Source organism: Lissotriton helveticus, chromosome 9 (assembly GCF_964261635.1).
Source record: "Lissotriton helveticus chromosome 9, aLisHel1.1, whole genome shotgun sequence".
Lineage (NCBI taxonomy): Eukaryota > Metazoa > Chordata > Amphibia > Caudata > Salamandridae > Lissotriton > Lissotriton helveticus.
Window position 1 is genome coordinate 769,538,086 of NC_136070.1, and position 24,865 is coordinate 769,562,950.

A 24,865-nucleotide genomic window follows, 5' to 3' on the forward strand; every position below is an offset into this window, starting at 1 on the left:
TCGTCCCCTGGGTTGCGGAGTCCCCCAGGGCTCCTCCTTAAGCCCTACGCTCTTCAACGCTTACATGAGGCCACTGGCTGAGGTTGTTCGTCCGCATGGTGTAAAGATCATCTCCTATGCGGACGACACCCAGCTGGTGGTCTCCCTGGCAGAGAAGAGCGGCCTCCAGGCGCCACCAGACCTAGCGGCCTGTCTGGAGGACGTAAAGAAGTGGATGATGAGCTCATGCCTAAAGTTGAACGATGATAAAACGGAGCTGATGATCCTGGGCACAGCCTCCCCCGTCTCCATAGAGCCGATCTGGCCATCAAGCATGGGAGTGGCCCCACACCCCAGAGACAACATCAAAAGCTTAGGGGTCTGGCTTGATAAGTCTCTGAGCCTTAACACACAGGCCACTAAGATCTCAGCCACCTGCTTTGGCCTCCTTAGAGTGATCAAGAAAGTTCTTCCCCTCCTCTGCTTTGAGGCCAAACAGATAATCATACAGGGCCTCATCCAATCCCGTTTGGATTTTAATAACGCCCTATACTTGGGAGCCCCGGATTACACCCTACAGAAGCTCCAACGCACCCAGAATTGTGCTGCCAGAGCGCTGCTGGGCATCCCCCGGAGGACCTCAGTGAGAACCAGCTTAAAGACTCTGCACTGGTTACCTGTCAGGGACAGAGTAACATTTAAATCGCTCTGCATTGCCCACCAGACTTTCTGGGAAACGGGCCCAGACATCAACCGGCCCCTGATCTCTCCCTACAGGCCCAATAAACCCCTCCGCTCTTCTACAGCATTCCTGGCCGAGACCCCCAGAATTCGCAGAGCCAGAGCGGGAGGACGCTCCTTCTCGTACAATGTTTCCAAACTCTGGAACTCCCTCCCTCTGCAGCTGAGGAACAACCCCAATCTGACTACTTTTCGCAAACAGCTAAAAACCCTGCTGTTTAATGCCTAATAAAGTAACCTCAAGAGGGCTCCATCTGTTTTTAGCGCCTGGACGCCTCAGGGCAACTGTAGCGCTCTACAAATCACATTTTCATTTCATTTCATTTCACTTGTACATTTGCAAATTTTCTTTCTGTTTGTATCTCCTCCTTGTGTGACTTTACATCTTGTACATTTGCATTTTTTTCTGTGTGTATCTTTTATGTAACGCATGTAATCCTAAATCCTTATGTTTTTCAACTGGTTCTTATGTAAAGCGCTGTGACACCTTCGGGTAAAGTTTGCTCTATATAAAATCGCATTAAATAGAATCAAAATAAAATAAAATAAATAAAAGACAGATCTGGCCATTGCGCCACATCCTTTCCCTCTCGGGTCTATACAAAGAAATGTTTTCTTGGATAATGTAACTGAGTCTCATGTAAAAGACTAGTCTCAACTGTAGGCGGCTTCATAATATTTTGATTTCCATCACTGGGATACGTCGACGAAAGGATAAAATACCCCAAATACCTTAAAACGTGATTGAAACTTAGCAATTAACGTCTCAAAGCAATACAAATGGCTACAGACCTCAGATCGCAGCAACAAAAGAAAATCCTGACATAATTGTCTTTAACTTCTGACAGCGAGAGTCTAACTAAAAAGAAAATCCTGACACAGTCCTGCCAAGCGTCACGCAACACATGTGACGCCCACGCATTTCAGTGCGGTGATCCGCATCACCGCACTGAAATAAAATGTCACGCATTTTTGCACCTGCCAAGCGAGCCAACGGCGCCTGTCACTGTGCCCGTCACCGTGGCTCTCTCTGCTGCTCGAGGTGCCGCCTGTGTCCCGAAACAGTTAACAGCAGCAGACTGCGCAGCTCTCTGAGAGCCAGCGCGCTATAAATGTATCGACTGGGCCGGGGATTGTTAATCGGATGTGACCTCATCACGTCCCGGCTGCCTGCAGAGGAATTGAGGTCCTTGGTCCTTAGAAGCGGCGGGGGACTCGAGAGAGTGGAGTACCTCCTAACGTTTGACTTAAGTCCGTGGAGCCAGGCCTGTCGCTTCTCGCACCTCTGTTGTGCTGCCCTCTTATCAAGGAGCCGCTTGCCTGCTCCGGAACAGAGTTGGAGGACTGCGGTCACTGCAGTGCTGGGCAAAAGGGTTAAGTGGTGCCTGCAGCCTCTGTTGATTCTGCGCGAATCCGGACCGGACCACGGATGATGCAGCCAGTCGAGTTTGGGGCCTTCAGTCAGACTCTCATGCGCTGGTCGGGTTCCGTGCTTCACTCTGAGAGACTGCGATTGACATTACTGTCGAAGGTAATGTAATTGCTTTATATTTCATTTAGGCGTTATGAACATGATTCCTGCTGAGAGACGGGTTTTAAACTGTTCACTCCACACAACCAGCAATCATTGGCAGCCTTTCAAACAAAACCATGTATTCTTCGGTTGGCAGGCAAAATTGCTCTCTGATTTGCGAATTCGCGTTCGAAAATGATTCAGCGTGGAAAGGATTCGAATTGTGGCTGATCATGGCTGTGTTGCTGGCTTCTTGCATTATGAGTGTAATTGTTTTCGGTGCGGCGTGATTTTAGACATTAACAGTTAAACTAAGTGTGCGGGGTTTAATTTTATTAATTACTGAAAGCTAAAACACACAATCCAAATTGCCTCTCGCACGGGTTTTATTTTGTATGGGTTTGAATCTATCAGGAGGAGTGAAGGGGAAGCCATAAATCCTGGATGGAAATCGAAGGCAGTGGAAAGCAGGGAGTCCCATTGCATTATCTTATGGAAAGACACAGTGTACCTTCACTGAGCAGAACTGGTTTCAGAATACATCTGGCCAGCTCTGATCTTTCTATAACTACTGCAGGCGCAGAGCGAAATGCTCCTGCCTGTGCAGAGGGTTAACATGCTGCAACAAAGAAGGTGTACTTTGACATTACCGAACTGTATTTTATGTAGATAGCTCAGCAGGTTAATGCTTTTGCCACAGAGATCCTTTAGTTACTTGTGGTTCAGCCGCACCTGCTGAGCTGAGGGAGGGTGCTGTGCTTAGACATAACTTATGAGTGTGAAAGCTCCTGCTGGAGAGTTACTTGTCTTGTGGCAGTTTTAACTCACCAAAAAGTAGCGCAGAGGGTTGCAATGTACTTTGCAACGATCAGTTGCTTTGCACCAGTTTCAAGATCTTAGTGTTTCTCGTTGTTCAAATGGGTGTAATTTCTAATATTTATACGTTTCCGTCTTCTTCATTGCGTGATTTTGACCACGAGAAAGTGTCACTCATAGTTGTTGAAATGTCACTCATGATTACACTAAAATTCTGAAAATGTCACACATAGCAATCTGAAACCTTGGCAGCTATGCTGACATAATTGTATTCAACTTATGTCAGCGAGAGTGTAACCGAGAACAATTTGCAAGATAACCACTTTGTTATTACAAGCTCTACTGCCAACAGAAATGAGCCCAAAACAAGCTGTCGCACTCAGGGACGTATCACTATCGTTAGATGCATATAGCTAACTTTGGGCGTTTTTTTCTCAGATGGTTGAATTTGCTTCCAATCTACCTACCGCTAAACCTTGAACTCATACGGTATGTTTTCTTGCCCCGAGGACTGCACCGGTTTAAAAACGATTGCGTCGAGAATAAATTGCTTAGGAGACGTACGGCAGGTTCTAATTTATTACTTCTTTAATATTTTTTTTTTACCTATTAATAGAATTGTTTGTTGGAATAACACTCTTCCACCTCTCCTATTAGCTAACCTAAGCCAAGCGTTGCAAGCTGTGCGCGTCTTGTCTAGAATAGCGGCCATGTTGGAACCAGGCAACGCGAGACCAAATGGGACCTCCATCATGTCTGCCGTAAACTCGTGTTCGCACAAGGAGTGACAACAGAATCAAGCATTATGAAGTGAGTAACTTTAGTTCCATTCATTTAAAGCAGAGCTGGCGTACCAAAGCATTTTCAGTCTGCTTATTTAGCACTTGTGTTATTGCGATCCACATATGTGTGCTTTTTCTCCCAGTTCCTGCATATGTGTGATATCTTGAGTGACATGTTATCGTGGCACTATTCACGATTAGCCTTTGGCCCGGCTCAAAGGTTTCTCAGTCAAGGTGGATTATGAACAAACCCAGGCGGGCCGTGGGCCAAGCGAGCAAAATTCTACAAAATAATTTTGGAGCTCTACTGTTCTCTGACATCCGTCCAATATTATATATAGCCATGTCTAAGAAGTGAAGAAAACATCTTTAGTGATGTTGCATCTAGTGAGTGATACCTTGGCAGTGCCTAGCGCCAATTTTTCTCACTTCATGTTAAACTTCCATCTAACTTGCAATCTCTTTTTATTTTTTTAAAGTTTTATATAGCGTTAGCTTGACCCATAAGAATCCGAGCGCTTTACATACGTAAACAGCAGAAGGATAATACAATTACATAGTAGGCAAACCACAGACAAAAATACAGCATGGGAAGTAAATATGCAGTGGAGCGGAGGGGAAGAGAGCAATAAAAGAAAAGGCGAGAGTGACATCGTCCGGTCACCCACTGCATGCCTGCCAAGTATCACGCTTCACGTGTGACACTAACGCATTTCAGTGTGGTGTTCCGCATCACCGCACTGAAATGCGTTGTCACGCATTTAAATGCCACTGTCTCACTTTACTGTACCAGCGCTGAAACTGGTTACTTACCAGGTTTCTAGCGCACGCACTGGCTCTGCTGCTTCCTGCAAGGACTTGCGAGCAGGCTCAGTAAATAGTTAATCATTTTGAATACTGTCTGCTGCTTGCTACAATGTAACTACTTTTAGCCCTGCTGCCTCTGGCCTTAGAAATTCCCGCCAGCGCCGCGGCTGTCTGGAAGTGAGGTCGGATTCAGGAAGCGGCGGGCGGGGGACTCGACTCGATTGGAGTGATGCTGTCCCAGCGACGTGGCATAATAAGTGCGTTGCCGCTTATTTATTACCGGGGCTTTGGACCGTACAGGACGGCAGTATCAACACTCACCATCATGGCATTGCGTGAGTCAAGGCCTCGGGCGTTGCGGGAAGCTGCAGTCAGTGCTGTGTAGCCGCGACCAATGTGGCTCACCGTCTGCCGCTGCACTGAACTCACGCTCAGAGTACTCCAAAGGTGTTGGAAAGACAGCAAGGGCAACTAGTTTGCAAGTGTAAGTAAAGCAATGCCTCCGAAGCCTGAAAGTGCTGTCAGACAGGCAGAAGATAAAATGGACTTGCCACAGCAGACCCATGGATGCACTCAACCAAGGCCCCTATGCTCAGTTATTCACAGGAAGGGCATCAGGCTGAAGCATCTGAGCGGCAATCGGAGCTCATTCAAAAGATTAAGCAAACCCCACAGTGCACCTCAGAGTGGAGACTCAGTGATGTTTGAACGGGGCAGCGGTGAGGCCTGCATCAGAATGAGGTGAACGAGCCACACCAGTGCCCGTCCAGTGAGGACGCTTTTCATCGGGGGCCAAAGCACCCAGACACAAACCTAAGTAGGAAAGTTCGAGACACCAACGTGTGACATGAAATCCCTGCAAGAAGTACTTGTCTCAAAGAGTGCAGTTCAAGAGCAGTCGCTTGTCACTAGTGTCCGCACACAGCTTATGCGACTCACTGTCACGAGGCTCGTGTCCTCAAACCCTGCTTCATGAAGGGCCCCCCACTGCGGTTTCAGGGCTGAGGACACTGCAGATCACAGTCGCTGCCTTTAATTATGGAGCGCTGCGCCAAAAGCGCAAGGGCAGACATTAGTTAAGCGTGTTAACCGTTCAGGGAGCCCGGCAACTAACCTGCTACCCCTGAAGGTGTCTAGGCACTTGATCTCATTATGGTAAGATAACTTTTTTCTAAGTTGATATTCTGACATATGTACTGAGATGTGCTAACTTCGAGGTTTGCGAGGGAAAGGTTGGTGTTTTTCCCGAAAAGAAATCCCGTACAGGGACTGTTTTCTACATTAATTGAAAACAAGATTTGTATTATATTTAATTAGCTTATCTGCTCTTCCATTACACTGTAGCACTGAAATTGGTAACATGCATTAGTGTCGTTGAGCATCATAATTTAATTTGAAAAGTAATTCTTCTTAAATAAATGTGCAAGGGACTATCTAAAACAGTGCCGGTATATTTTATCGCCGCGGCCTAGACAACAGCTGTAGCTCCGCATCAGTCCATAGACCTAAATGTACCTGATTTTTCTCTCGGGTGCAGCTCATTTATTCTCTCTCTGTGATTGACTGTCTGGTTGACAGCTCTTACATGTGTATGTGCTACTGTACATATATATAGCTTTATTTGTTCCTAGGACTTAACTTCAACGTTACAAATGGGGATTGTTATTTCTGAATGGCCATCAGTCTCTAGAGACTTTACACATAACTTTTTCAGACTTTAATATTTGTTCCAGGTTTTTTGTTGTGTTTAGGATTATGGAGTCCTTACCTGGGGAACTGATAAAGAAGTGTTCCTCATCCCAAAACGTATGGTGGATTAATAAAAAAAATATATGAAACTCCACACCCCTTTTGTTGCCTGTGTGAAACTTTAACCATCTCTCTTTTCACCTGTCAGCATCTGCCATACGTTTGCATTTTCTCATGAAGGTACATACTATTTTACACACAACAGCATCCAGGCTGTAACCTATGTGTGCATCAGCCTCACTCTCCTGAGCATTTCCCAATGCAGAGTGTTTGTGGCCACTGTCCAATCAGATTAAAAGGGCACTAGGTTAGTTCCCTTCCATTTCTAGAGCTTTGCAGCTGTTTTAAGATCTCCTTAGAATTTCTTGTTGTTCAAATGGATGTAATTTCCGATATTTATAGGTTTCCCTCATCTTCATTGCTCAATTTTGCTCGGTAGAAAGTGTCACTCATAGTCATTGAAAAGTCACTCATTGTTACCGTGAAATTATGAAAATGTCACACATTGCAATCTAAAACATTTGCAGCTATGCCACTGTTCTTGAGAGTCCAGAGAGAGAGGAGACAACTCGGATAAAGAGGACTAGGTTGTTTGACGTTGGTCATGACAGTATTTGTTTAGGAGATGGAGTTTCAGGTCCCTTTTGAAACAGGCGAAGGAGGGGTTGCATCTGAGGTCTCTAGGGAGAGCGTTCCATATCCTGGGAGCGTTGCCAGAAAACTATCGGTATTGGGTGGTTTTCTTTTTCAATTTCGGAGGAATAAGAAGGAGTGAGTTGGAGCTTCTTAGTGTTCTGGCTTGACCTGCTCTGCTCAGTTTGTTATTTAAGTAGTTGGGGTCAGGAGAGTGAAGGGTTTTGTGTGTGATGCAGGCCAATTTATAGATACATCTCCCTTCCATTGGAAGCCAAATGAGGCAGTTGAGAGCTGGAGTGATGTGATCAAATCTTTTAACTCCAGATACGAGTTGAGCAGACATGTTCAGCACAGCTCTTAGAGGGGCTAGGTGGGCCTTTGGAGTCCCTGTAAGGATGGCATTTCCGTAGTCGATTTTAGAGAGAACTAAGGATTGACCTACTGTCTTGAAGTCATTGTGGGGTAGAAAAGGTTTTAGTTTCTTGAGGTGTTTAAGAGAGAAGGGAGCACTTTTTGCTGAGTTTTTGATGTGAGCCTCCATTGATAAGTTCTTGTGAAGAGTGATGCCTAGAGACTTAACTGAGTCGGATAAGGTAAGGGGGCAGTTTAGGGCAACCAGATTCTTGAGCCACTCTTGGATTGGACGATCGTTACTTTTTGGAGAGAATAGGATTAGTTCCGTTTTATCTGGGTTGAGCTTTAAGTGGTTCACATAGAACCAAGTTTGTATCTCGGTTAGGGTGGTATTGAAGAGTTGGATGTCGTTGGGAGACTTGATCCTGAGATAGATTTGGGTATCATCCGCGTAAAGGTGGTAATTCACTCCGGCTTTTTTCAATATGATTGTGAGGGGCTCCATGAAGAGATTGAAGAGGGCCGGGGGAGTGGATCGAGCCTTGTGGGACCCCAAGTGTGACTTTAGTTGGCTTTGAGAGATAGGAGTTAATTTTAATTTGTTGCGAGCGGTGTTGAAGGAAGGATGTGAACCATTTTAGTACTGTGCCATTAATGCCGGACCGTTTCAACAGGTTCTCCAAAAGGGCTGGATGGTTTACTGTGTCGAATGCCGCAGATAGGTCGATAAGGATGAGAAGGCAGGCATCACCTTGGTCTAGGCCTTGTGAATGTCGTCGGCGACGTTGAGCATAGCTGTTTCCGTGCTACAGCCTTTTCTGAAACCAGATTGAAAGGCATCAAGGAGGTTGAACTGATCAATGTGATTATTTAGTTGGAGGAGGACACATTTCTCCAATGTTTTTGCAAGGAATGGGAGGTTAGAGATAGGTCTGAGGTTGTTCAGATCATTAGGGTCAGCTCCAGGTTTCTTGAGAATGGGTGTGATTTGTCCTAGTTGGAGGGAGTCTGGGACACAGCTTGAGGAGAGAGAGGCGTTGATAATTTTTGTCCAGAAAGGGGAAATGGTGTGGTTGAGTTCTTTTATGATAGTGGAAGGGAGGGGGTCCATGTTGTGAGAGGAAGGTTTTAGATTGGCAATTATCTTGAAGACCTCGTTTGTCGACATTAGCTCAAAGTCAGATCAATGCGCATTGTTTTTTAGCTGGAGGTAGGTCTGATTGTCCTTGTTAAGAGCTCTTTCCGAGTGGACCAGGGAGGTTGAAGGGGGGTAGGTTAAGGGGGAAGGGGGTTGACAGTTTGTATGAAAGATTGATCAATTTTAGAGACGTAATTGGTGAAGAAGGTGGCAATTTCTTCACATCGCTCATTGGTGGCTTCGATTTCTTGAGAGGGAGTGCAGTTAGTTTGGCGTTTAACGATGTTGAAGAGTTCTCGTGGTCTGTTTTTCGCCTGATCGAGTTGACTGCGGAAAAAAGATGCCTTCACTGAAGGTGTGCTTTTTGTATGACCGTCAAGCAGATCTAAGATGTGTTAGGTGCAAGGCCGAGGGGTTTTGTCTCCAAGACCTTTCCGTTTGTCTGAGTTAGCGCCGTTCATCATTCAGCTCCACGTTAAACCAGTGATTAGATTTGGTACTCCTCAGTTGTTTGAGTTTGAGAGGAGCTACTTGGTCTAAGACCTCTGTCATTCTAGAGTTGAAGTGAGAAGTGAGGTCGTCAGCTGTCCATGATGAGGGATGGAGTTGGTGAAGGGGATGAATCTTGGCTTCAAGTTCGGATAGAGGTTGTAGGAGGATGGATATCTGACTATGGTTACCCCCAACTTTTTGCCTAGTGTTTAGCTGGTTTTCGACTTAGTTGGCCTGGGATCCTGCTAATCAGGGCTCCAGGCTATCTGCTCTCACTGTAAAATGGACTCCATGTACTTTAGGTTCATCTCCAATTGGGTATTGGGTCACTTTGTGAGCCCCTGTATAGTGTACCATAGGTACCCAGGGCATAGGTGCATCCAAGGCCTACCAGGGGCTGCTGCATGTATTATGCCACCCCTGGCTGGCCATCCAAACTGACACAACTGGCTGATCATGCAGCTGGGGCAAGGTCGTGTAATCACCCCTTGCTTAGGTATATCATCCCTATACCTACCATTATATATAGACACATATATACCTATAAGTCACTCCTATGGCAGGCCTTAACAATCCTGGAGGCAGAGTGCTTGGTTTTATGTGAGAGGGTGCTCTAGAATGAGCTGAACCTGTCTGCAGCTTTCGGAACCATGTCCTTATAGCTGTTCTATGATATAGCCATACCATATACTCTAAAGTGCATTCTAATCCTCACGGTTAATGCTAACTTTGGTTTGGCTTTACCAAAACATGTTGTGTAAGGTGTCATACGCTTTGGAATACTACCCCCCTGCCAGTTCTGGCGGCAGGAGTAGCATTCCACCCTTCTAGAGGGAGAAGACATGTAGTTGTAGCTTTACCCAGAGCCTCAGCACCACAAAATGGATGCTGCTGCCACAGACACAAGTCTGACCTCCTGCTGCTGGATGAAACTCTGGCAGGGGAGGCCTGGACAATAGGTTTCCTGCCTTGGGAGGTGCGAGCACCTCCCCAGACAGGCTGGGGCAGGGTGGGTTGACTGAAATGAGACACTGCCTGGGGCACACAAGGTGCCCCATGCAGAGCCCGGTTCAAACCAGTTGCTGGGGCACTACAGCCCCAGCTCTGGCGCAAAACTGGACAAAGGGAAAGGGGTGTAACCACCCCCCTCCCATGGTCCCACCCATAGGAGGGACCTAGCAGGTAATCCAGCCCCTCAAATCAGTATATAGGTAGGAGCTGAGTCTAGAGACTTTAGATTATCCTGAACTGAAACTCTGAAACGTAACTCTGGACCTTCGACATTCTACTGCAACTAGAAGACTGAAGAATCTCTCTTGTGGCCAGGGAGTGACCACCCTGTGCAAACAGGCACCACCAGTAACTTGCCGGTTCGCTTTGTCGACACTCCCGACGAACCCGACGACCTAGCGACGCAGCCTCTGGACTTCCAGACTTCTCTGACTCCGACCCACTTCCACAGCAAAGCTGAGACCCGTGGCGGACACGAGAGACGTGAGACCGGATACCCTGCAGTACCTGCTTTTTGCTAACTGTGCAGCTTCTGAAGCGTCCTCGAAGTTGTGCATTGGGGTTTGAGAAGCCTCAACCCTGAGTAGTAAGTGCACCGAAGCTCAGCCCTCCACACTCCACGAGTGCCGCGTTGGGCCTGTGCCTGTATTTCCCCTCGACGCGTCTTCGCGGTTGCTAGACCATTGGCTAATTGCCCTCCTGAAGACACCATTTTGAAACAACACCGCTTGCCTGGTTGCTCTGGGCTTGCTCCTGCTTTCCTGCAAAGGGGAAGCTCCCCAGACCTTGCTGGTCTGAACAGAAGCCGATCTTCCCTTCCTGCGTGGGTTGCCTTGGCCAAGGCTTGTTGGCTCCAATCCGGAAGCCGACGCCGCCAACAGCGAGATTCTTCGTGGGACAGTCCGTATCCAGCTCCTGGTCATCGTCGACGCCTCCTGGTCAACGTGGCTGCAGAGTCAAGCTTCGCCTCATCACCTGATTGCATCTCGACATCGCCTGGTTCCTTCCTGGTTCCTTCCTGGTCACTGGCTAATGACCCAGACTCTATCCCCTCTGCTTTCAGGTTCTTCACTTCTTCGATCCAACCTTGGATCCACCCGGACATCTTCCTCCTGGTCGCCTGCAGCATCTTCTTGCAGCTCTCCATAGGATTCGATGACGAAACTCGACACAACTTCACACCTATGCTCCCGGCTTCCCTGGGTGAGGTAACTCGAGTACTCCGGTGCTCCCGTGGGTAACAACTATCCAAGTGTCCTAGTTTAACTGGGTTTTCCCGTAGTCCATCCGGAGTGCAGAGGGGTTGTGTTAGTAATAAATACATATATATTTGATATATACCTTGTGTGTTGTCCTTTCATGTGGTATTCAAGGGGTTATTATTGGTAAAACAATTGGCTTCACATGCTCTCTGAAGTGTTAGCCCAAGACTGCTTTGTCCATGCTACCACTAGGATAGCTGGTTGTTGGACCTGGGGTTACCAGTCTACATAGGGTAGCTTGGCACAAAGTAGGTAGGCTTATCCCAAAGGTACATGTGTTAAGTTTGCGTCACACCCTTTAGTAACATAACGTCCATCCACTCAAAAAATAAAGACACTACACCAGTTTTTGGAAAAATACGAGCTGTTTTATAAAAAGGATTCTGTATACTCTTGTTTTGTGCTCAGATGCTAAATCGGTACCACATTTACAGTGAATTCAATGCATTTACGTTTCTTGTTTCTGTAAACTTTCCTACTCCTTTTTGCTCGAAGTTACTTCTGCATTTCCGGTTTTACATCAATTAATTCTCCAACAATTAATTCATAGTACACTATTACTTAACTCCCTGGGAACACACCGGCATCTTAAATTGGCTTGGTACCATAGTACCCAGAGAGTGACACTTTCCCCACGAACAGGTGAGTAACTACAGGGTTTCAGAAGAAAGACTAAATACTACAATCAGCTCATTTATGACTGTCTCAGATGTATGATAAAAACAAGACCAGAGTTTTCTTCCCCTCCCACCACTGAAAGAAAACAAAAGGTTAAGCCACAATCTCCATCTTTATCAACCTTCAGAGGATTCAATTAAGTCCTTCCGTGTAGTCGCTCTCCTTTGCTTTACTTGTTCCTCTTATCCCTAATTTTGACGACTTCTAGTCTCAGTCTCCCCAATCCTGCCAGAGCTGGGCTTTCAGTTATCAAAGAAAAATGGGGGGAAAGCAAGACCTCCCTTCTGGAATCTTGTCCTATCGTTTCTCAGTCACACAACAGCCCCCAGCTTCCACCTTACTTGGGGCCAGCCGAATACTGTGCAGTTGTAGCCAACCGGCCCTTACCACCAGACTTCCTCTCCCAGCAGCGCCTCCCTCGTGGGCCGGGTCAAGCGCTCTCCAAACCGGCACCGAGGGGAGGCCTGGGCTAGCGGCGATGCGGGTTCCTTGAGTCGTCTCCTCCGTCCCTCTGACGATCGCGTCGCTGGGCAAGCGCGGGGGAGCAGTGTCTCAGCTAGGCGCCGCCTCCCCTTCTTTCCTCCGCAGACGGGCACTCGCCTCTGGGCCTGCGCACTGGTTGACGCTTCCCTGCTTTCCACAGACAGTCGGGAGTTCGCCCTTGGGCCTGCGCACTGGTTGACGCTACTCCGCCCTCGTCTCTGGAGGGTGGGACACCACCACAGACCCGCGCAGTGTCGCGGCACCTCCGCAGACGCTACTCTCCCCACCAGAGTCTCTCCGGACTGAGCAGGACACCTAGCTCACACCAGACCTACGCTTCCAGGGGCCGGTAAGACGGACCGGCGGGGCTTGTCACAGACAGCAGGCGGTGTCCTAAAAAAACAGGGGGTGAACAAGCAGGAAATTCAAGGACGCTTCCCTCAGGGATCACTTTAGGAACTTTGACGATAAAGACCATGAACCAACATCAGGGCTCGGTCAAGGGCTAGGGGGGGGACGTCCTCAGGAAGAGGCGGTCGACTTTAGAGATGATCTAACAACTGCTTGTGCGCCCACCTCCCCAGGCCACTGCCTCACTCCTCAAGCTCTCTGGTCATTACAAAATGGCTGCCCTGTCCCTGGCCTTATATAGGCTGACCTCAGGAGGTCCAGAAGGGCCCAGAAGGTTCTGGAATGTTCCTATTCTACCCTATGGGTCCATTCTCTGAGTTGGCAGTTACTGGCCACCATTTTGTATAACCCTAGGTTTCAGTCAGAAAGGCACCTAGGCCCCAGGTGAAAGACTATGAGGGCAAAGAGCACCTAACCCCTAGGTCAATACCTAAAAAGTCTAGTAGACATAAACAAAAATATAAAAGGGTTGAGGGGCAAAAAGGGGACAAAATAAATAAATAATTAGGAGGGACTACTCAAAGGGCAGACAGGTCTAACACGCGTCCCCCCCCAGCTGAAAGTGGGGAGAGCTACCCAACCCCTTGGGAGTCCTCATCACTAAGGCGGAAATACCTAGAGAGACCGTCTGCATTGGCGTGGTCCACTCCAGGCCGATGTTCCACCCGGAAGTCCATTCCCTGTAGGGAGATGGACCATCTCAACAGCTTGGGATTCTCTCCCTTCATTTGCATCAGCCAACGAAGGGGTCGGTGGTCGGTCTGAACCAGGAAGTGCGAGCCAAACAGGTATGGCCGCAACTTCTTCAGAGCCCATACCACAGCAAAAGCTTCCCGCTCAATTGCACTCCACTTCTGTTCCCGGGGAAGCAGTCTCCTAGACAGGAAGACAACAGGTGGATCCAGACCCTCTTCATTGAGTTGCGATAACACTGCCCCAATGCCATGCTTTGATGCGTCCGTCTGGACAATGAACTCCTTGGAGAAGTCTGGGGCCCTCAGGACCGGTGCTGCACACATTGCCTGTTTCAGTTTCACAAAGGCTTGCTGACAAGCCTCTGTCCAGACTACCCGTCGAGGTTGTTTCTTGGATGTGAGCTCTGTGAGGGGCGCTACAATAGTGCCATACCCCTTCACAGAGCGACGGTAATAACCTGTGAGGCCCAGGAAAGCTCGGACCTCAGTTTGGGTCTTTGGGGGTTCCCAGGCCATGATTGCCTCAATCTTTGCCTGGAGGGGCTGCACCGCTCCCCTACCCACCAAGTGGCCTAGGTACACAACCGACCCCTGCCCAATCTGACATTTACTGGCCTTGATTGTCAAGCCAGCCTGTTTCAGGGCCTGGAGAACAGCTTGCAAGTGACACAAATGGTCCTCCCAACTGCTGCTGAAGACGGCAATGTCATCCAGATAAGCAGCGGAGAAAGTCTCCATTCCAGAGAGGACCTGGTTCACCAGCCGCTGAAATGTGACAGGGGCGTTCTTGAGCCCAAAGGGCATCACACAGAACTGGTAGTGGCCCTCAGGCGTGGAGAAAGCTGACCTTTCCTTTGCTCCATCTGTAAGGGAGATCTGCCAGTACCCTGAAGTAAGGTCAAAGGTACTCGGGTATTGGGCAGCTCCCAGCCGGTCAATAAGTTCATCCGCCTTAGGGATCGGATGGGCATCAGTCTTGGTCACTGAGTTCAGTCCTCGATAATCCAAACAGAACCTCAGTTCTGGGGTGGTGCCCGGTGGGGCAGCTTTTGGTACTAGAACCACCGGACTGGACCAGGGGCTACTGAAAGGTTCAATGACTCCTAGCTCCAGCATCTTGGTAACCTCACCGTGGATGCTGGCCTTCATCTTGTCTGACAGCCGGTAGGTCTTAGACTTCACTGGTGGGCTGTCTCCTGTGTCCACATCATGGGTACACAGGTGGGTCCTTCCCGGGACAAGGGAGAACTACGAGGAGTACTGCTCCAAGATCTGGCGGCAGTCCTCTCGCTGCTCAGGAGTTAGTGATGGGGAGAGAATCACTCCCTCCACCGACCCATCCTTTTCCTGAGACGAAAAAAAGATCCCGGAGAGGCTCGCTTTCTGCTTCCTCTGCACCATCAATCACCATCATCAAGATGACTTCGGGCCTCTCATGGTGGGGCTTGAGGCGGTTGGCATGCAGCACCCGTAAGGCCTGTCGAGGGGTCTTAAGATCCACCAAGTAGGTGGCCTTACCCTTCTTTTCCAATACCTCAAAGGGGCCTGTCCAGCGATCCTGGAGGGCACTTAGCTCCCCAGGTTCCATCACCCACACTTTCTGGCCAGGCTCCAACTCCACAGGGTGAGCGTTGTGGTCGTACCACTCTTTCATTACTGCCTGACTGGCTTCCAAGTTGTCAGAAGCTTGCTTCCACAACTTTGCCATTTGGCTCCGGAAGGCCAGCATGTAACTCACCACATCCTGGGGAGGCTTCCTGGGAGACTTTTCCCATCCATCCTTCACCAGGCTGAGAGGTCCACGCACAGGGTGCCCGTACAGTAGCTCAAAGGGGCTGAAGCCCACTCCCTTCTGCGGCACTTCCCTGTAGGAGAATAGCAAACAGGGCAGGAGGACGTCCCATTTCCTCCACAGGCTCTCAGGCAGACTTCTTATCATGCCTTTTAAGGTCTTGTTGAACCTCTCTACCAGTCCATTGGACTGGGGGTGGTATGGAGCGGTGAACCGGTAGGTCACTCCACACTCCTTCCACATTGCCCGCATATATGCTGACATGAAGTTGGTCCCCCTGTCGGACACAACTTCCTTGGGGAAACCCACTTGGGTAAAGATCCCCATCAGGGCCCTAGCCACTACAGGTGTAGTGACGGTCCTTAGAGGAATTGCCTCTGGGTACCGTGTGGCATGATCCACCAGAACCAGGATAAACCTGTGACCAGCTGTAGTTGGTGGATCTAATGGCCCCACAATGTCGATGCCCACCCTTTCAAAAGGGGTGCTAACGACAGGAAGTGGTTCCAGGGGAGCTTTCAGCTTCACCCCTGTCTTCCCACTAGCTTGACCGGATACACACGTCCGACAGTAGGTGTCGGATGCCACTTTCATCTGAGGCCAGTAAAAGTGGGGGACAAGCCGGGCAAAGGTCTTGTCCTGTCCTAAGTGTCCTGCCAAGGGAATCTCATGAGCCAATTCTAGAAGAAAGGCTCGGTATCGTTGAGGGACTACCAAGGCCCGTGATGAACCGGGCAAAGTTACCTTGGGTTCACTGTAGAGGAGTCCGTCCTCCCAGTAAATATGGTAGTGCCCTGCAACGTTCCCTTCTGCCTGGGCTTCGGCCTGTCGCCTCAGTCCCTCAAGGGTAGGGCACTCCTTCTGGCCCTTACAAAACTCCTTCCTGGTAGGCCCTCCTTCCACATGCCACTCAGCAGGGATAGGTAAGTCCTCCAGGGACTACTTCCCCCTCCGCGGACTCCTGGCCCACCACCGCAGGTTGCCGATCTGTCTCATGGGGCGTGGAAGCCGAAGCAGGCTTCTCCTGTCTTCGGGTCTTTCCCTTTTTGGCAGCGGGCTGGGCCATTGTTCCAGGCTCCAGCCCAGACGAACTCCCTTTTTGGGTAGTCGCAGACCTTGTGCTTGCACAGGCCCAGTCAGGTGTACCCAGCATCTCCGAATGAGTCCGGTATTCCACCTCCTTCCAAGCATTGTGCTCCATGTCATTTCCCAACAGACAATCGACTGGCACGGCAGGGCTTACGGCAACTCGAAGTGAACCTGCAACCCCTTCCCACTCAAAGGGAACCTCGGCCACAGGGTAGTGGCCCAATCTGCCGTCAGCCATCGCGGCGGGGTGGAGTACATGTGGAATCACCTGCTCTGGAGACACCAGTTGACTCCTTACCATTGTCATACTGGCTCCTGTGTCTCTCGGAGCCTCCCCTCGTTGGCCATTGATGGTGACCCATTGCCCATACTTTACAGTATTTGAGGGCACCTGGATCTTTGGAACCATCTCCCGATCTCCCAGGGACACTAAGGTGACACCCGCCCACTCACCCCCCTTATCTAAGGGCAACTCCTCCCCGAGCACTACACTAGCTACTCCCGGGGCTTTTCCTCCGGTGGGAGGGGGTGGTCTCTTTGGGCACTTGACATCTCCCTTATAATGTCCAACACCACCACACTCAAAGCAGTGGACAACCCTTGGCTGCTGACTTTGGCCAGGATGAGGGTTTTTGGGCGGGTTAGCCTTGGGGGTGAATCCTGTTCCCTTTCCCTGGAAACTGTTTTGGGGGTCTTTTGAGAACTCCCGCTTTTTATCTCCCCCCCTCTTTCTTCTGGGGGGCGCCCTGTCCGGCCCTTTGGGAATCCCCTCCAGTCCCCTTTGAGGACACCCGGGTACTTGCCCAGATGTCCGCCTCCTCTGCAAGCTTCCGGGGGTTGGTCAGCTTGCTGTCCACCAGGTGTTGACGCAACTCGGGAAAACATTTCTCTAGTAGGTGCTCCTTGAGAATAAGGTCGTACAACCCCTCATAGTCTCCTACCTCGCTGCCTTGCACCCAGCCCTCTAATGCCTTCTTTGCGTAGTCCAAGAAATCCACCCAATTCTGTGTGCCTAATTTGTGACTTCCCCTGAACTTTTGCCGATACTTCTCTGGGGTCAGTCCAAACTTCTTAATCAGCGCCACTTTCATGGTGGGGTAGTGGGTTTGCTCTTCCTGTTCTAGGGCCAATAGTGTGTCCCGTCCAGTAGGAGGCATGTATTTGTACAAACCACCCCCCCAGTGTTTTTCCTGGATCCCATGGTGTAGGAAGGTGGCTACCTGACTATGGTTACCCCAGATTTTTTTGCCTTGTGTTTAGCTGGTTTTCGACTTAGTTGGCCTGGTTCCCTGCTAATCAGGGCCCCAGGTCATCTGCTCTTTCTGTAAAATGGATTCCATGTACCCTAGGTGCATAACTAGATTGGCTTGGGTCACCTTATCAGCCCCTGTACAGAGCACTATAGGTGCCCAGGGCATAGGTGCATCCAAGGCCTACCAGGGGCTGCAGCATATCTTTTGCCACCCCTGGCTGGCTTTCTAAAATTGACACAACTGGCTGATCACTCAGCTGGGGCAAGGTGGTGTAATCACCCCTTTTAGATATAGTATGCCTATATCTAAACCTATCTGGACACATATAAACCTGTGAGCCACTCCTATAGAAGGCCTTATCAATCCTGGAGGCAGAGTGCATGGTTTAATGTGAGATGGAGCTCTAGCATGAGCTGAGCCTGTCTGCAGCTGTCGGGAACAACTCCCTAAGCTGTTCCGGGATAATGCCATACCATATACTATTAAGTGCATTATAATCCTCGCGGGTATATAGCAACTTTGGTTTGGCTTTATCAAAACATGTCGTATAAGGTGTCATACGATGTGGAATACTATCCCCTTGCCAGTCCTGGCGACGGGTATAGTATTCCACCCCTCTAGAGGGAGTAGACGTCACTTTGCTTAAATGCGGTTGATTTTTAAAAGTGCCTCAGATCCACAAAATGGATGCTTCTGCCACAGACACAGGTCTGACCCCCTGCAGCTGACCGAAACTCAGCCAAGGGGGCCTGGACAAAGGGTTTCCTGTCGCAGGGAGGTGTCACACCACCCCAGACAGGAGATAGTGGATTGTAGCAGGGAGGTTTGAAAGAAACCAGACACTGCTTGGGGCGCACAAGGCTGCCCCTTGCATAATCCGGCCAAACCGGTTCTGGGGCACTCCAGCCCCTGTCCCAGCGCGGCCTGGATCAAAGGAAAGGGGTGTATCCACCCCCTTCCTGGGTCCCACCCATAGGAGGGGACCTAGCAGGTAATCCAGCCCCCTAGATTGGTATAAGATTGGGAGCAGTGCCAATGCACTTCAGATTATCCTGATGAAACATAAGAAACGAAACTCTGGACCCTTCGACATCCTACTCAACGTAGAAGACTGAAGAATGTCCCTTGTGGTCAAGGAGTGACCACCCTGTGCAAACAGGCACCATCCAGCCCTCGACGTCTGCTTTGTTGCAGTTCCCGCCGGAACTCGAGCGACAGAGATCGACGAGATCAAGCTTGTCTGCCTTCTCACAGCCCGATCCACAGTCCCTGCAGAGCTGAGACCCGTGGAGGCGACCGGAAGCGTGGGGCACGCCATCTTGAAAAGACCACGAGACGCTGACCGTGCAGCCCACGAGTGACCCTCAAAGCTGTACACCGGGGTTTGAGAAGCCCCAACCCTGAGCCACTCTTGCACCGAAGTTCACCCCTCTACACTCGACGAGTGCTGCGTGGGGCCCTTCTGCTTCTTTTGGCTCAACGCGTTGGCCCGGTCACTTGCCAGCCGGCTTGTGGCCTCTGTGCCGACGAAAACCGAAATACGACTTGTGATTCTGGTTGCTCCAGATTTGCACCCGCTCCCCTGAAAAGGAGCCCCCACTCTGACCCTCCTGGTCCGAGTGAGAAGCAATCTTCCAGTTCCGCATGGATTGCTTTTGCCCAGTGTTGTTTGCTCCAATCTTGAAGCCGACAGCGCGAGCCTACGTGGGACAGCTCGTGACCCGCTCCTGGACGTCGCAGATGCCCCAGAGCCCTCGTGGCAGCGGAGAGAAGCTCCTCGACAACCACCTGATTGCGCCCGACATTGCCTGGTTCCGTCCTGGTTCCACCCTGGTCACTGCTGAGTGACCCAGATTCTGTCCCCTCTGCTTTCAGGTACTTTTCGACTCTGATCCACCCTTGGATCCCACCGGACACTTCTCCTTCACATCGCCTGCAGCCTCTTCAGCTTCATGCACCAAGAACCTGCGTGACGAAACCCGACGCCACTTCGACCCTATGCACCCGCTTCCTGTGGGTGAGGTAACATTGCAACGCCGGTGTTCCCACACTGGTACACACCTCTAGGGTCTGTGTCTAAAGTTTTGTTCTTCTAGGTTCAGCGGAAGTGTCCTAAAACTCTATTTGTGTAACTTTTACGCACCATTGACTTAATGTTGGTGCATGCGTGTGCTTTCAGCACTGCACCCGAATCGCGCGGGCTTTTCCCGACTTCAGCATTGCTTGTCCCGACTGCTCCCAGCGATTCCCTAGGCCTAACCACTGATCGATTGGTATCTCTTATACCATTTTTTTTGTGTATGGTCTGAGTGGCCCCTCGCCCTCATCCATAATTGTGCAACTTTGTATGTTATACTGTGCTTTTGATTTAACGCTTGTGCCCCTTTGTTCATAAAGAATACTGGGGATTGTTTTTAGAAATAAATACATATATTTTTATAATATATACTTGTGTGGTGTCCTTTCATTTGATATTACAGGACTCTGATTGGTAAAACAGCTCGCTTAACACGACCTCTTAAGTTTAGCCTTTAAGGCTGCTTAGTCTATGCTACCATTAAGATAGCTTGTCTACAAGGTTGACTTACAACCAGACACCATAAGGGTTTGTTTGGACTGATACAAGGTGGTTCCAGAATTGGAAACATCATATATCAGGCCAACTTCTCACACATGGGCTCTTAAGGAGACCTCATAGGCAGCCAGCCACTTGGCAATGTCATCCCCTGGGCTGTAGCTGGCAACTATATCTTTAGGTAGGTAGGGTCTGGGTTCCCTGGTCAATTCCTTTGCTTCGCTGACACCATTTGGAGAATTGGAGGGTCCTATCTGCAGGGCCTTGAGATCTAGCTCCCTAAGTTTCAACTCGTGAGCCATCCTCTGTTCCTCCCTCTCCTTTTCCAACATGGCTAACTCCCACTTTAGCTGTCTTTTTTCCCTCCTGTCCACTAGTTCAGCTTCGGTTAAGCGTCTTCCAGAGACACTGCTGCCCTCCCTTGAAAAGGTCCTAGGTCCTGGTAGTAGGTTCCCCATCTCAGGTTGGAACAATCCATCTACCCCTATGACTGTGTCCCGGTCCGTCCCCTCTTTCTCCTCCTTCCCTTCTCCATGTGCTACCACCCACGCCCTCAAACTGGTCTGGAGTTCCCCCTTCTTAAAACCACGCTTAAAAAATACTCCCATCTTCTGGCAAAAGTCTCTAAGCTGGGCTGCAGTACAGGTCTCCAGTTCTTCCAGAGCAAATTCCATTTTGCTAATGAGAGATATAGGGACAACCACTCGGAAATAATTAGTTTAAAGGGGTAATTCGAAGCTACCTCCACCCACCACCAGGAGTAAATTTGGAAAAACCAAAAGAACTAATTAGGAAGTCCGCCAGGAGAAAACTCGAGGTTTAGGCCTGTGGAGTACACTTTGTTACTTCAGAGTGGACGCAAACACAGTTCTGATCCCACCGCTAGACACCAATTATGTTGGACCTGGGGTTACCAGTCTACATAGGGTCGCTTGGCACAAAGTGGGTAGGCTTATCCCAAAGGTACATGTGTTAAGTTTGCGTCACACCCTTTAGTAACATAACGTCCATCCACTCAAAAAATAAAGACACTACACCAGTTTTTGGAAAAATACGAGCGGTTTTATAAAAAGGATTCTGTATACTCTTGTTTTGTGCTCAGATGTTAAATCGGTACCACATTTACAGTGAATTCAATGCATTTACGTTTCTTGTTTCTGTAAACTTTCCTACTCCTTTTTGCTCGAAGTTACTTCTGCATTTCCGGTTTTACATCAATTAATTCTCCAACAATTAATTCATAGTACACTATTACTTAACTCCCTGGGAACACCCCGGCATCTTAAATTGGCTTGGTACCATAGTACCCAGAGAGTGACACTTTCCCCAAGAACAGGTGAGTAACTACAGGGTTTCAGAAAAAAGACTAAATACTACAATCAGCTCATTTATGACTGTCTCAGATGTATGATAAAAACAAGACCAGAGTTTTCTTCCCCTCCCGCCACTGAAAGAAAACAAAAGGTTAAGCCACAATCTCCATCTTTATCAACCTTCAGAGGATTCAATTAACTCCTTCCGTGTAGTCGCTCTCCTTTGCTTTACTTGTTCCTCTTATCCCTAATTCTGACGACTTCTAGTCTCAGTCTCCCCAATCCTGCCAGAGCTGGGCTTTCAGTTATCAAAGAAAAATGGGGGGAAAGCAAGACCTCCCTTCTGAAATCTTGTCCTATCGTTTCTCAGTCACACAACAGCCCCCAGCTTCCACCTTACTTGGGGCCAGCCGAATACTGTGCAGTTGTAGCCAACCAGCCCTTACCACCAGACTTCCTCTCCCAGTAGCGCCTCCCTCGTGGGCCGGGTCAAGCGCTCTCCAAACCGGCACCGAGGGGAGGCCTGGGCTAGCGGCGATGCGGGTTCCTTGAGTCGTCTCCTCCGTCCCTCTGACGATCGCGTCGCTGGGCAAGCGCGGGGGAGCAGTGTCTCAGCTAGGCGCCGCCTCCCCTTCTTTCCTCCGCAGACGGGCACTCGCCTCTGGGCCTGCGCACTGGTTGACGCTTCCCTGCTTTCCACAGACAGTCGGGAGTTCGCCCTTGGGCCTGCACACTGGTTGACGCTACTCCGCCCTCGTCTCTGAAGGGTGGGACACCACCACAGACCCGCGCAGTGTCGCAGCACCTCCGCAGACGCTACTCTCCCCACCAGAGTCTCTCCGGACTGAGCAGGACACCTAGCTCACACCAGACCCATGCTTCCAGGGGCCGGTAAGACGGACCGGCGGGGCTTGTCACAGACAGCAGGCGGTGTCCTAAAAAAACGGGGGGGGGGGGGAACAAGCAGGAAATTCAAGGACGCTTCCCTCAGGGATCACTTTAGGAACTTTGGCGATAAAGACCATGAACCAACATCAGGGCTCGGTCAAGGGCTAGGGGGGGGACGTCTTCAGGAAGAGGCTGTCGACTTTAGAGATGATCTAACCACTGCTTGCGCGCCCACCTCCCCAGGCCACTGCCTCACTCCTCAAGCTCTCTGGTCATTACAAAATGGCTGCCCTGACCCTGGCCTTATATAGGCTGACCTCAGGAGGTCCAGAAGGTTCTGGAATGTTCCTATTCTACCCTATGGGTCCATTCTCTGAGTTGGCAGTTGTGGCAGTTACTGGCCACCATTTTGTATAACCCTAGGTTTCAGTCAGAAAGGCACCTAGGCCCCAGGAGAAAGACTATGAGGGCAAAGAGCACCTAATCCCTAGGTCAATACCTAAAAAGTCCAGTAGACATAGAAAAAAATATAAAAGGGTTGCGGGGCAAAAAGGGGACAAAATAAATAAATATTTAGGAGGGACTACTCAAAGGGCAGACAGGTCTAACACTGGTCTATAAGGTTGACTTTACAACCATCACCATGAGGGTTGTTTGGACTTGTGCAGGGTGCTCACTAGAATAGTGAACATCATATACCAGGCCAACTTCTCACAGAGGTATTCCTTTGATTTTTCTGGTTAAGAATTTACGTTTGACAACACAACTAGGTTGGGGGCTGGCTGGTGTGTCAATCTCGAACAGAATGAGGTGGTGGGTGGACCAGTCCATGGGAGTAATCTCTCTCTAGGAGAGCAGATCGTTTTTTATGATCGCGTTTAGTGTTGCACCTTTGATGTGAATTGATTTATTGCAGAGTTGCTTGAGGTTATGTATTTCCATAGGGTTGGAGGGGTTCAGGACATAGGAGTCTTCTGGGTCGTTCCAGTGGATATTGAGGTCACCCTAGAACACGTCTTTGGTGTCTGACAGGGAGAATCGTGTTATTAGGTCTGTTAGTTCTTCGGGGAAGAGGGTACGCTCTCCAGGAGGATGGTAGATGGTGTGGAATTTGATGGGTGGGGTGCCCTTGGTGGTGAGTTCGACGCCTAGGTATTCAAATGATAGGTATTCTGCAGGATTGAGTTTGGTAATCTGTAATCCGTCTCTATGAATGATGGCTAGTCCCCCCCAATTTTGATCGGCCTGTCTTGTCTGATGAGGTTGTACCCTGGAGGGGTGAGAATGTCATGAATGGGGGTGGAGTGGTGATTGAGCCAGGATTCTGTGAGGAAGGCGATGTCAATTTCTTCAGCGAGAAGAGCTTCCGCAATGTCAGTAACGTGTTGTACAGCTGACCTGCAATTTAGGAGCATGCAAGAGAGAGGACGGGGAGCCTCGATGATGGGGGGAGTTAGGTGGATAGAGGTGGATTGAGCAGGGGGTCTAGGTGAGTGGATAGAATTTGTGATTCTGTTAGTGCTGATAATAACAGGGATGTGGACAAGGGCTGACGTCTGGTCTAACGCGAGGTTAGGGTCGTAGCGTTCCATCGGTTTCTGTACCGAAAAGAGTTGGCTATCAGTGCTGGGACTGGGGGCCTGGCTCGATGATGGGCTGGAGGGTCGAGGGGTGCTCTGTGGGGCTAAGTGAGATGTATTGAGTGAAGAGGGAGCACAACATCTCGGGGGGAGGGAGCACGGTGGATTGGCCCTGTTGAGAAGGTCCTGTTGTAGGTGAAGGAAATCAGCAGTGTGGGAGTTAATTTTCTGCTCCATTCTGTTCAGTTGATGTGCTATAGAGCTGAGGATGTTTAAGGTTTTAGGCAGGGGTCGAGTATGACTGGGGTCTAAGGAGGGCGGTTGAGCAGGAGTGCGGGGTTGTATGGAGTCCATGGGACTTGGAGATGGGGGAGGTTGTATGCTAGGGGTCGGTATTGTAATGTTCCTATTCGAGGAGTTTGGAGTAGAAGAGGTGGGGTTGGTGTCTAAGTGAGGAGGGAGAGAAATTCTGGGACGGGCGTCAGGGTTCCAGGCAAAGTCAGAGAGATTGACGGTGGAGGCAGGTTGTGAATGTGGGAGTGCGACCTTGGAAGGGGGGGGGGGAATGCTGTGGTGGGAGGGGGAAGAGAGACCACAGGATTGGAAATGATGTTTGACAGGGGGGAAGTAAGGGTCAGGGGAACAGGGACAGGGTAGGTGGTAGGGGAACATTTTGAGGGAGGGATTCGATTATGTGGGGTAGAGGGGGGAGAGTCTGTGAGGTCCATGGGATTAGGAGTAGGAGAGGGTAGAGCTTGGGTGCAGGGTGCCGGTTTCGCAATGTTCCCACTAAACTCAACTCCTGCTCGTTTTGGTTAGAGGGTTTGT

At 49.7% G+C, this 24,865-nt stretch overlaps 1 protein-coding gene across 2 annotated transcripts in view; it reads left to right on the forward strand.

Annotated features, from left to right (window-relative positions):
- Positions 1-3,737: 3,737 nt before the first annotated feature.
- The window catches only part of ERCC2 (ERCC excision repair 2, TFIIH core complex helicase subunit), a 1,411,027-nt gene continuing 1,389,899 nt past the window's right edge, over positions 3,738-24,865 (forward strand). For both annotated transcript variants that reach the window (XM_078660894.1, XM_078660895.1), the window contains exon 1: positions 3,738-3,859. In XM_078660894.1, coding sequence (XP_078517020.1) covers positions 3,855-3,859 — 5 coding nt within the window. In that variant the 5' untranslated portion in view covers positions 3,738-3,854. The remainder of the gene's footprint in view (positions 3,860-24,865) is intronic.